We start from the raw sequence: 14028 nt of genomic DNA on the forward strand, positions 1-14028 counted from the left end.
CCAATCTGATCCAGCTGTGGAGCAGCGACACAGCCTCCAACAACAAAGGGAAGGCTCAGGGGGAAACACCGTCGAACCCAGACCCGACCCCCACCTCCAGGGGAACATGGTACCCCAATGGGGTAAAACACTGCATTAATCTCCAAGGGGGAGAAAGGTTCTACAATCCAATGACCAGACAAGCAGTCACGACCCGGTAAGGGACTTCTACCGGGACACCGGGTGAGCCATCCGGGGTGAATGTGGGGTTTAGTACTCCCTACACAGTTATGCCCGAGTTTACTGAGGGTCAGGAGAGACAGGCATCTCGCCCAAGCAACCATAGGTTCTAAGGGTAATGAGTTGGGGGGGTAGGGTGAGGGGAGAAAGGAGCTGAGTAGGAGGTTCCAAAGGGGGGGGCAAGGGGAGCGAGGACAGGATGATGCGCAGGAACGAGATGGAAAGTTCTAACATTTAACGTGAGGGGTCTAAACGCCCCGGTAAAAAGAAAAAAGGTGGAAAGCCTCCTCCATCGGAAGAGGTTTGAAATCCTGATGCTTCAGGAGAAGCATGTCACGACAAAAGATGACGGGAAACTCCAGTTTATAGGATACCGACATTTTATACAATCCAATGAGTGAGAAAAAAGCAGGAGTCCTCTTGGCATTCCACAATAACTTGAAGATTCAGGTACATGACACCCTAGCACACAAAAACAGGGAGATATCAGTTTGCAAATGTGGCTTTGAAGGGTATCCATTACACTTGCATCAGTATACGCACCGAACAGGGAACAGGATGGATTCCTGAGGGATACACTAGAAAACCTGGAAGAGTTTGCAAAAGGTGAGATTGTCTTGGGAGGGGATCTGAACTTAGCCTGGTAGCCCAACATCGATAGGAGCGGCAAAAGATACTAGGGTCAGTGGGCGCTGTCTAGGAACCTACACCAAAAGAGGGAAACCCTGGCACTTTGTGATGTATCGCTGGAGAGGATGGGCCAACAAAATGGGTACACCCACTTCTCCCAAGTTTACCACACGATGTCCAGGATAGATTTCTGGACGTCGGTGGGGCTAATGGGAAAAATCCAAGGGATGGTCCGGGGGCCCAACTCGACTTCAGACCATGCCCCACTCTGGGTGTCTACCAGGCTAAAGTACAGAGCTGTGGCGGTGGAGACTCCCACAGGAGTTGCTCCAAGATCCCATAATGGAGAACAATATTAGGGAAAAAGATAATAGAATACTTCGCCCACAATGATTCAGTAGAAGTGTCGCTAGAAACCACTTGGGAAGCTTTTAAAGTGGTAATGAGAGGCCAATTGATAGCCCTTAAAGTGTCCAAAGATAAGCATAGGGATCAATGGCAAAGGGAACTGGAGGGGAATCCGCATGACATACAGGGAGAAATTATTCAAAACCCCACTAATAAACGGAAGAAGGCCTCGAGACATGTGCAGGGTCAACTGGAAGCGCTCCGAACGAAACAGGCAGAGAAGCATCTCTTATACCTTGACTGGTATTACACAAAGCCTAAGAAAGCTGATAAATACCTAGCTAGACAGTTGAGAGCCAAACAACACATTCAAGCTATAAAAAATGTCCAAAAAAAAAAAGAATCGGGGTGGCACAGACACGTACGGAAGATATAGGGAGGTCTTTAAAGAATTCCATCAGTTCCTTCATGCGACTGATAATCCCGAGGGCCAGGGGCAAGAAATATATCTAAACTCGATTGCCATTCTGTGAATAACGGAATCAGACAGACAATCCCTAGACAGAGAAATTACCTTAGAAGAGGTAAAGAATGCTATGCGAGGGCTGCCCCTAAGCAAAGTGCCGGGCCCAGATGGGTTCACCGCAATATTTCATAGGAAATGCATAGATATTCTGACACCAATCTTGACGAGGCTCTTCAACTCATTCAAAGAGGTAGGAAATATCACACCATCAATGAATGAAGCCAAGGTATTGGTCTTCCACAAACCGGGAAAGGATCCATCCCAACCGGGATCATATCGGCAGATTGCACTAATCAACCTAGATGCAAAACGGTATATAACAGAAAATTAGATTGAAAGAAGAATTAACTAAAACTTTTTAGGTTTTTCAGCACAGTCAGAATTTGCACATGGGAAACCCATCATAAAAAGAAGACACAAAAATGGCAAAGAACTTTAAAAAGACAAAGGATATTTTTGTGCTCCTGGAATTAAAGTCTTGGGGAAGAGAACCCTGAGACTTGAAACATGTATTGACTTGAGACCGGAGTCTTAAGGTTCTTTGGTGCATGGAATCGTGTAACAAGAAACTTGGGGGAAGGGAACCCGGAGTATTGTTTAAAACTGTATCATCCTGAAATCAAATCTGAGACCTTTTGCTGAAACTGTTTTATACTTGGGGAAGAGAGGTGAAAGGAAGCTACAAGCTAGAAGAGGCTCATAACTTTATGTTGGAGACTTTCATTTTGGTTGCTGACATCCCTACACATTGTATAGATTAGTTGTGAGGGCAAGTATAGGTTTTGGACACAGACAGATTCTTCAGTTGAACTCTTTGACTCTCTCCTTAGTTTTATTTAGGTAGTGAAATCTCACCTTAGCATAGGGCAAGTTAGGCTGTCAACCATCCTGACATTCAAGTTAATAAAAGTGTCTGTTTTGAATTCAGAATCTGTTGTCTTTGTCTTGCTTCATGGTGCCTCATAGTACCTAGGCATTTTTAAACAGGGAGGAAAAATACCCCAAAAGTCCATAAGACCTACAACAATACTCCACATTAATTTGGACATCCAAAGACCTAACATTAAACATAATGCAAGTGCACACATGATAATACATAATAATCTTAGATAGTAGGAAACAGTTCTGAATCTTAGGCATAGGTTTCCAGGAATTAATAGAACATTTTGGAAACCATTATCTTTGTCATACATTTCAGGGAAAATATTTACAGTGGCACCACGATTTGCTGAAATGTTAAAAATACATTCAGGATTGGAGAAATAGAAAGCAGGACTTAAAATAAAATATCATTGGTAAGTACTAAAATGACATACTAAAACCGGCGATATCCAACCCTTCCCCGAGGGAAATTCTGTAACGCCGCCCAGCCAGCAATCCAGGATTTGTCGGGGTGATGTCCCTGGCCTTGGGCGGCTGTTTCCTATGTGGTTTGACCGTCCCCAAGCCCAGGCTGCACCTCTGACTAGGCTTCATTACAGATTTTCCCTCCAGGGAGGAATGGGGACCCTGCCGGAGTTCCCCAGAACTGCTGTTGGACAGTCAACCTACATGGGAGACAGGCGCTGGAGGCATCAACTCCAACCATCATGGAGTTCTGGCTGGCCTGCGCTGCAGCTTTTCCCTCTGGGAAAAGACTGGGGCCCTGCCAGGGCTTCCTGGAACCGCTGCTTGTATTGGGGACGTTCAACCCACATGGGAGACAGCCACCCAAGGCCAGGGATATCACCCCCGACCATCCTGGAGCTCTGGTTGGGCTGCGTTATTGAATTTCCCTCTGGGAAGGGATGGGGAACCTGCCGGGGCTCCCTGGGACTGCTGCTGAGCTTGTGGACAGTACACCCACATGTCCTGGAGTTATGGCTGGGCTGCGTTACAGCTTTTCCCTTCAGGGAGGGATTGGCACACTGCCGGGCCTACCTGGAACTCCAGGACGAAACATTACAAAAAATGTGTCTCCGAAACAGAAGAGTCGGGGGAATGTAGCGTTACATAACTTTTCTCGATCTTCATTGAAGTCAATATGTTACAGGTCGAACCATGTCAAGCACATACCTTTTTTCTGTAATTTTTCCCCAAACTATGGGAATTTTAGCTACATGGTTGTTGCTTGACCCGTGCAAATGACCCCTTCCTAAACTTGGAATTCTGTCTACTTTTCAGAAATGTATGCCTTTCTGCCTTCCCATTCAGCTTTCCTATTGGAAAAAAAAGTAAAATCGCCTTCCTCTCACAAAACTGATGGTAACCTTATAAAAATATGTTTTCCATTCAACCTGTTCTTGAAAGCCTGGGAAATTGTGAATTCCGGGCAGCAAACCATTTGTTCCTAGCGCTTACAAGGGGAAAAATAAAAATAATTAAAAAATTCCCCCAGGCCTCTTTGTACATCGTTTTATTGGCATTGTCTGGAAAAAACACATTTGCTCTCTTTTTTGTTTTCTCTCACCCCAATACAGCAAACTAGGATTCTTTGGTAGCATTATGACCGCCTCTATGTGGGAAGAAAAGGGGCAACATTTGGCCGATATAGCACATGTAACAAAAAAGTTACAAGAGACTAAATGGCGACATACCGAAAACACCAAAAAAGGGCTTAGCACTGGGAGGGAAAACCATTGGCAGTTAAGGGGTTAAGGGTGGCGAGGTCTGAATCGTACCAAGAGTTGCAATTGGATGCAGGCTTCAAACGCATCCTCATGACACGGGGCAAGGACATCAAAAGTGTTAGAGATAGAGAAATGAAGGTTGGAGAGGGCTGTGTCAGAGTTCAAGTTAGCCAAAGGTGAAGAAGTAGGAGAGAAAGTAGCGGGGAGAGAGAGAGGAAAGAAGTGGTCACTCCAAGAGAGGAGGGGTGAGAGGGTGAGGCTCTTTCGTATGTTATTTCATGAAGTTACCGCCATAATAAATGTGATTTTCCATGAACTTATGTTATAAATATCTGTGCAAAACATCCAATAGTTCATAAAAATACATACACAAAACAGGGGGGTGAGGGGCGGGTGAAAAAGAGTCATGTATCATTATTCACCCATCAGAATGTTCGGGAAAAAGTTTAGTGAATTCAAAATCAATATCATTTTTTGTTGACATGCCTCTCCCAGCTGGAAGATCATTGTGTGTAGCATCTACATTCAGCTTGATACTCACGCTCATCACTGTGACCTTAAACTAGAAGGCAAACCCCTGCTTGCTAAACGTGGTGCAGGCGATCTTACTGCACACGATGCCATTTATTCATTGCCTTATATTATTATTAGATAAAATAGAGCAAGAGACAATAAAATAAAAAAATACAAGCAACAGATGAACCAAATTAACCATAGCATTACATATGCAGAGCGTATATCATAGATCGAAGATGCTCGAAAGGACAATGACACTGCAGCCATATTTAAGCCTGTTGACCTATGCAAACCTGTACAGCAGGAGGATGAAACAACTTGGCAGTGTCATACATTCCAAGAAACTGAAACATGGGATACTTGCTTACTTTCCTGACATGGAAGCACATAAGCAAGGCAGTCCGTCATGTGATGCTTACATTTAATAATGAGAATGGATTTACACTGACCAAAGCATGTGAATACGATGCAGATAGTGATGCTGTTCTTCTTGCTAAAGCAGCAAATATAAAAAGAAAACATCTTTAAAATGAAAAATCACTTCAACTGATCTTTAGGAAAGAAGTGCCAGGTAGATACTGTGCCAGCATCTCCGTTACATCTGGTTGCTATAGTTACAAATGGCCCAAACATTAGAGCACAGTCAAGTTCTTCAACAATGCCACAACCAATCCTCACCGTTGCACAGTTACTAATGTACAACAGTTTGGTGGGACGTCGGTCTGAAAGAGCCTTGAGACACAACTGAGAATGGGAAACTCCTTTACCTTTCTACTTCGGTATTTTAATCCATACAAAAACTTGCAAGCGTTTTGAAATCCTGCACAAGCTTGGGTTAAGCAGATCATATGACCGTGTGGTACACATCTCATCAGAACTTGGCAAAGAAGTATGCCATCACCATCACACAGAAAATGCTGCCATTCCACTTCTGTTAAAAGGAGGGGTCCTCATGACTAATGCGGTCAACCATATAGACCACAATCCAAGCACTACCACAGCTCACAACGCTTTCCATGGTACAAGACAAGAAAAGCAATATTTCAACATCCAAATAATAATTTTACGGGGACTGATCGGACTATGACTAAAAATCTATGTGCCTAGAAAGTGAAACATCTTCCTGAGTGCTTCGCCAGTGTACACCCTGTTCCTCCTATGAGAACTAATTGTCCTCTGCTAACAGTACAGTAGGAGAGAACTTAGATGACTACCAAGTTACACCGCAAGCTACAGTGAATGAATACACTTGACTGAAGCATGTAACAGAGGTTCTGGCTTGTGACAACCTACAAGGGGATGAAATAATCACCTGGGAAGCATACCACTGAAGTCAACAAGAGGAAACTCCAAAGGATTGTGAACTAACACTTTCATCCCTGCTTCCTCCATTTCCAGACCATGCTTTGCCAGTGGCCATGATTCGCCATTCAATGGATATTCTGAAGGCAACAGTTAAAGGCCTTGATCCACGGCAGATTCCAATCATTACGTTTGGCCCGCCACTCTATGCATTGGCAAGACAAATCCAGTGCAACTGGCCAACAACTCATGGCGAAGATCAATTGATTGTAATATTTGGTGGACTGCATATTGAGATGGCAGTTCTAAAGGTTCTTGGATGAATGTGGGGGGTACTGCAGCACTTGTTCGGGCTGATTACCAAAGCTGGAAAAGCGGATTTGCTTATAAAAAGGTTTCCATATGACTCGTACCGATAGGGCTCATCAAATCACAGCCAGTAGTCTATTTACTTCTGCAGCAGGCCTACAACGACTACAGCCAAGACAGAGTATAGCAGTCAGGTTTAGTCACTTGAAGACTGGTGTAAAGAAAGAAGTGATGCATGTACTCAACTTAGATGCTGGTACATCTTTCTAAAACTAGAACTCCTTTTGATTACTTTTCTAAGAGCGATACAAGAATGAGATTTCCAGCTCCATTTAGAGGCGCAATCCAAGATTGTTCCCTGGTTCCTTTTGTTGGACCATACTCACTATGCTCAATGGATTCCTGTCCACTTACGTGATATGGTTTCACTTAAAGCACCCTAACACCTATGCAGAATTCATGAAAGGAACATATGCCACAAGAAAATAAAAGTGTGTGTTCTCTGCTATTGCCATTAATCCAGCCCATGAACATCATAATGTATCAGTCAAAGGTGATGAGGAGCTGTAGGCCTGACAGAAAACCCAACATCTCTGCATCAGAGGATGGACTCTAGTCCTGAGATGGTCCACTTAGTTTTTAATTCTACAAAGAGATAGGAAAAATATGATCATCACCACGAGGCCAACAAGCCTTCAGAGATGGCTTTTGCAACAAAATATATCAAGTCTGTTACTCATGCAATACAAGATATGGGAAACCCATTTAGTGAAACCAACTGTGATCTAATGGTACTTGACAGCAGAAATATAGTACATCCGGCAGTCGCAGACACATTGCTAAATACTGAAAAAATTGAAGTTGGCCAGTATGAGTTATATGTAAGCAACAAGCTTATTAATCAAACTAACCGTATTGCAGATCCTATTAAGTGGAATAACCTCCACCTATCTACATTGCATTACAGATATGTGATGGCGATCTAGATGGTTTCTTTAGACACGAAAACCAAACATATCCTCTAGCACGGTTGAAGTTAAAGAGTCTAAGAAGCGGAATAAAGTCTGCTTTATTGATTTGCCTGGAAGAACTCACCTGTAAAAAAAAAAAAAAAAAAAAATCAGAACTTATAAACCAACAATCCAAATGACTATCGTTGATGGCGCTGGAATGGTCAGCATTCAATGATTATGCCAGTACTGTATTGATACCCTACATCAAATCTCATCTTCAATATGTTACAAGGCTAGATATCACCTGTATTTGTATTCAGTTTATTTGTATAGCGCGCCTAGCCCAAAGGCACCTGGGATGTCTACTGGTCTGATAGCTTGAAGAGTGAAACACGCAGTAAAAAAGTGCTCGGAAAATTGTTGAACCAAGAAACACCCTCCTAAAAATTGGCAGGATGTTCCCCGGTTGATTAAAATAACAGAATTTTTCTCTTTGTTTGCAAAAACCTTAACAGCTATTGACACGAACAAGCAGGTAATTAGCACAAATAGTGCCAATGTTCTTTCTATAACTCGTCAAGATATCTGGGACTGGCTCCATGCTCACACGTAGAAACAAGTCTATAAGATCCTAAATGATCGCAATTGTTACCAGACCCTGTCAGGAGAACAGAGATCTATGTTTGCACAAGAAATACTTGTCATCACTAAAATCGGACTGGAGGAAGGCTTCTTGTCCCAAAGAGAGTTTACATTTCTGAATCCGAGGAATTTGAGAACTCAATTTTTTATATTTTACCCAAAATACATAAAGACTTGGCCAATCCTCCAGGGAGATCCATTGTATCCTTATGCGGATGGATACTGGAACCCATTGGGAAATACTTTTTTTTTTAAGACCACTGGCCATGACCACTACTACTTTTCCAGTAGATACCAGGGATGTCATCAATGAAATAGAAGGATTTGAGTTCAATTCACTCATCACCGTGGATGTTGTATCTCTATATTCGAACATACCACAAGGAGAAGTGATCAAAGTTTGTATTGATTATTTGGACTATAGACCCACTCCACATACGGTTCCCAGTAAATGTATCTTCTCTCTTTTGAAAATGGCACTCAGTAAAAACTTTTTCAGATTCAAAGACAAATACTTTTCCAAACAAAAGAGAACAGCGATGGGGGGCCCCTTTTGCGCCTAACTTGTCCATACTTTACCTAGCCAAATTTGAAGAATTGTACATATTCTCTTCAGATAATACATTTTCCAAAGCCATTTTATGGTATAAGAGATACTTCGATGACATTCTGATCATCTGGGAGACTAGGGAGGGTGATGTAGAGGTTTTCTTCTCTTGGATTAACCAAGTAAATGGCAACTTGGGATTCACTATGACCAAAGATACAAGTGCATCCCATTTCTTGACCTAATGATTACGTCAGTGGAAAATAGACTCAACTAGGGCCTATATAAAAAAAAACTACAGACAGGAATACCATACTGCATAACAACAGTTTTCAACCCAAGGCATCAATGCAAAGTATACCCTTTGAACAATTCCTTAGACTAAGGAGAAACTGTACCACATTAGAAACATGTAAAGTGGAAGCTATCGAAGCAGGACAGAGGATTACTGATCAGGGCTTTACCAAGAACACAGTGAGGCTAGCGAAAGAAAAAGGAGCACAGGATCAGCATAGACAAAACTTATTGGACAAATCTGAGGTCAAAAAGAAGAATGTTAACCTGGTATGTGTGACTACGTTTTGCAGACAGAGCAATGAGATCAAAAAATGTACAAAACAAAACTGGCATATTCTCCAGTTGGACAATACCAATATGGCACCACCATTAATCGCCTTTAAAAAAGGAAAAAACATTAAACAGCATCTAGTAAAAGCCGATCGTTTGATCAGAACACCATTGCCTATTTTAAGAACTTTCCTGGGGCTACTTAGAATTACAAGACATCCACTGTGTGGCAATTGTTGTGTCAAAGGAAAAAAACTTCCTTTGATGTGAATAACAAAGAATGGAAGCTTAGATTTCAGAGCAACTGGAATAATAGATATGTCATTTATGTTATTCTATGTCCTTCAGAAAATCTATGTTGGTAAAACAAGTAGACAAGTCAAAACAGGGATTATTGAGCATCGCTCTAAAATTAGGACGCAAACCATCACAGCACCACTAGTGACACACTTTTTGGAAAAGGGCCATGGTGTTGGATTGTAGACAGAATTGAGACGAAGGTCACTCAAAAGAAAGACGCACTACTAGCTAAGAAAGAACAATTTTGACTCTACACTTTACAAAGTCACATTTGGGGCCTTAATGACAGAAGAATGTTACCCTTGTGTGGCATTTATGCACCTTCCACCCTTAAACATACCCAGGCCCAAATGCCTAGAACACCGGTGACCAGTTATGTTTTTCATTTTTTAATTTATTTATGAGACTATGGGGCTATTGAGCCATATATATATATAATTTAATCTTTTTTCTTTTGAACACACCATTAATTTAATATGGAATGAACAGCAACATTAATTTGGCCCACTACTATCATCTAGGCTCTGACCCCTTGGTAACGAATACGGGTAAAACTCCCCCTGGTTGCAACCATGATTGCTGTAGTTACGAATAAAGTGTTGCCAATTTACATGTCTGGTACTTTACCTCTATAGCAATATAACATGGATTGGGCTAAAAAAAAAAAAAAAAAAAAAAAAAAAAAACACAGCAGGCTACAATTCATGGTACCAGAGTCATTATGACATGTGGACGTCAACAGCGTCCCTCTTTAAATCACTGTGTTATCCCCCTTTTGTCACAAACTACAAAACACGACAGTTGGCTCCTGACAGGTTGCCAGGAAACTCGATACTACTGCGTCTCTTCCCATGGCATACCCAATGGCTGGGCAACTGCTATTAAAAACAGAAGGTCGCACACAATGCTGCACGGGTTGCTAGGATACCCAGACGCTTCAGCGTCCTATTCCTCGGCATACTTCAGGGCGGGGCGGTTGCTCTGCAATCTGCCTGACCTGCCCATGGTCCAATCCTTGAGCACGTGAGATATCCTCTGTCGACAGCTGACTTTCACGTTACCGCTGACGTTCTCCTTTGCAGGCATACTAATGCTGACTCTAATTTTAGCACGCCAATTTACGGAAAGCCTTGCGGGCACACGGCTTAACAGAAACGAAGGGCAAGCCTCTTAATTTAACTTCTTGTTGTCATTCTTGGCGCTCAGTGCAATTTTAATAGCTGAAGCGCTGGATGCTTCTCTAATTCAACTGGGGGCTTTATCCGTTTTCCTACAGATCATTGTTTTGGAGCCATAGCTAGAAATCACGAGGCAGGGTTTTGTCGCCCATGCCGTTTTTTCAGTGGAAAAGATTATACCATTGAGCGTAAGTGTATCCCCTTACTGGGCTCTCGCTCCCTTTTCTAATTTTGTAAAAAATTATGAAGTGGAATCTATTTCCTTTTTTTTTTAAAACATGTTTTAAACATTTTTGTCCTGGTTTACAAACACACAATATTCACTTGACCTCATTGGGTTTTTTTTTAGGCTCAGCGCTCCTGCAATATGGCATGATTTGTTATGAACAACCACATTAGTGAATATCCCTTTACATTTTGGAGTTTGATGCTAATACTAATGTTTAATTGGTTCCCTCAACACACTGAAAATGTTTTCTTTGTGTTTTGTATTAGGGGCATGAGAAGTTCCTTTCATTTTTTAGAACAATTATTGTGGCCTCTATTGAGCACACCACTGTATTCAGTCCTGAGGAAAACTGGTCCCTTATTGGGATAAAGTTGAAACTAGAACAGGGTACCCAACTGTTGGGCCCCAGTCAGAGCTCAGATTGAAGACCATAAGGTTTATGGTCTCGGCTAGGAGACTGTTCAGGAAATTGACTGCTCAAGTAACTACAACATTGTTGAAGTATGGGTCCCACAACGGTATACATTACTAAATTGTTCATAGTGAACTTTGGTCACAATAAGAATTTAATTTGTGTCCATCATTGTATTTTATCTCTGTATTTTCATAATTTCTGTACAACGTTTGAATATTTGTTGATGTATTTAAAACACATGTAAAAATGTGTCGTAGGGGATTGGCCTAATTTTAAAATGGCTTTTTGGATAAAATCAACATGTTTTTGTTTGTAATGTGTTGTGTGATTCATTCAATTGATGTCAATTTCAAATATATCCTGTGTATACAAAATAACACATGTAGAAGCAGACACTTGCATCCTACTCCATTTATATGATGCTGTGCAGCAAGGATATAACAAAGCCTAAATATGCACTGTGGACACTGATGTTGGAGTTCTCGCCATCACATCTGCACGTTGTCTGAACATTGAGGAACTATGGGTTGCATTTTGGAGTTGGGAAGAACTTCCAGTGTTTTTCCGCTCGTGAGTTAGCAAGAGCTTTGGGTCCTGATTGTTGTACTGCCTTACTGATGTTTCACGCAATAACTGGTTGCGACACAGTGTCCTTTTTTGGAGGAAGAGGCAAGAGTACTGCATGAGGCACCTGGAATGCATACTGAAATAGTACCTCAGCTTTTTGTGGATTGGCTGACAGGCCTAGTCGGCAGACAGTAGAATAAATGCTGATACCATTGGATAGATTTGTAGTTTTACTATATGACCGTACTAGCAGTGACGAGCATGTCAATGAGGGAGGAAAACACCTACTTACTCAGAAAAGTGGAGCAATTGACATTCTACCTCCCACACAAGATGCGCTCATTCAGCATTCAAAAAGAGAAGTCTATCAGGCTGGTTACTGCTGGCCCCAAACGATGGTCACAAGTCACCACAACTTCTATAGCCAAGTATTTAGGGGTGGAATAAGAAGGATGAAGGTGGATGGGAAATATCCTTGACAACCCTACCAGAGGTATACGCAAGCTTGCAGGGAGCTCTTACGATGTGGCTGCAAGAAAGGCTACACACTACTGTGCAAGTGTAGGAAGGCTGTCCTACAGTGGCTCTTTTACTGACTGAAATAAGGTGGGGGGTGTTACCAGTAATTTGTTTGAGGAATAGTATCAATATTTATTAATTGATGAACAATAACATAACAATTAGTAATATACATAAACATCTATCAATAATTGTTAATGGTTTTGTTTTTCTTCTTCCCTTGACCAAATCAATGAATTTACATATTTGGTTATAAATTATGGAGAGAAAAGGACTATTAGACTTAATTTATACTTCTAAAGTGTACAATAAGCATCACATGACCACAAGAAAATAGTTGAACAATGAATGTATACATAAATTAAGATACCTATATGACAACTAGCCGCTACTTTTTTTTAAAAAAAAAAAAAGGGGTGTCAATTTTGTTACAGGTAAAACCTGAAATTACTTCACAGCCAAAAATGTTCATTAGGGTGTGGTCTAAACGTGTGCCAAAATTCATGGTTCTGGCACAATTGTTTCACCTATCTGCAATACTAATAAGATGTATTTGATAATGTAAATAAAAGAACAACTCTGGCCCATCTCAAACACATTTAAATATAATGGATCATACATAGGTTAATGTGTACATTTCATGTGGAAGTTAGATTTGCAGTGCGAAGAGTAGTTGAACCCCTAATCCCCCCCTCCCACCTCCGCGGTTTCCGATTGGTAGCTCCAGCCTACTAGGTGATGCTAGACACAGTGGAGCTGGTTTAAGCTCCTAATCATTGAATCTTAATTTCGAACGCTGCCATTGCCAGGCAAGCAATTGAATAGCTTCGAGACACCAAATACCAATTATTCTCGTAGAACTATATCAGAAGTTTGCCTGACAGTAACATGGCAACCACTCAGACAACGCTCACGTATTCAGTCATCGACCATATGGCAAATCACATGTCATCATCACACCAATAAGACTATTGGCTGTGTAGTCCGTCCATCATGAAACTGCGATACCATTATTGGCCGCAGCGGCTCACACATATTGGAAAAAGGGCGGAGGGTCTGTCATACGCTAAGTTTAAGCACATCCCCAAGGTTGGGGCTGAGCACGGCACCGGTTCTTCCCCGCCCCTCTTACCATCGCCGGACCTTTCCGATAGCGGCCATCACCTTCTTCACGTCATCCTTAGCCCGGCTGCGCGTCTCCGCTCTGCCAGAGCGACCTGACATGACGGCGAGGGACCACTATTCCCCGTGACCCTCTATCTCCCCCGGGGCAGACCCGTGGCCTTCTTCGCTCGTCACTTAATCTCAACGCAGAGATGGGCGGAGGATGATGGGAAGCGTGCTGACGTAAAGCTAGAGCGTGCTGGCCTTTACCCCTCCCTGTTGTACAGCGGGTGTACTGTGCAGTCTGCTGCAGTAGAGAGATATGGGAACGCCTGGCCTTTTTTTATTTTCAACTGTTTCATGAAGACATTTTTGAAGGATGATCGTCAAGGGAGTGCTCTGTCGCTAGAGTGCAGCATTCCGTTGAGTGTCGTGTGACCTTCGTTGTATGGCGTTCTGTGGCATGTTTTCAGGTGTCCAGTGCAAGAATGTGGTATGCTGTGGAATTTTCTTTTTTTATTGGTAGTTTTGCCAACATGGGTGTAACC

General features: G+C 42.1%; 1 protein-coding gene across 2 annotated transcripts in view; it reads right to left on the reverse strand.

Annotated features, from left to right (window-relative positions):
• The window catches only part of BCL7B (BAF chromatin remodeling complex subunit BCL7B), a 35320-nt gene extending 21605 nt beyond the window's left edge, over window positions 1–13715 (reverse strand). Inside the window, exon 1 of one of the 2 annotated variants that reach the window (XM_069614789.1) lies at window positions 13509–13715. In XM_069614789.1, coding sequence (XP_069470890.1) covers window positions 13509–13600 — 92 coding nt within the window. In that variant the 5' untranslated portion in view covers window positions 13601–13715. The remainder of the gene's footprint in view (window positions 1–13508) is intronic. The other variant, XM_069614788.1, reaches the window with a different exon arrangement.
• Window positions 13716–14028: the final 313 nt, after the last annotated feature.

The sequence above is a fragment of the Ambystoma mexicanum genome, chromosome 9, assembly GCF_040938575.1.
Source record: "Ambystoma mexicanum isolate Mex_15411 chromosome 9, UKY_AmexF1_1, whole genome shotgun sequence".
Lineage (NCBI taxonomy): Eukaryota > Metazoa > Chordata > Amphibia > Caudata > Ambystomatidae > Ambystoma > Ambystoma mexicanum.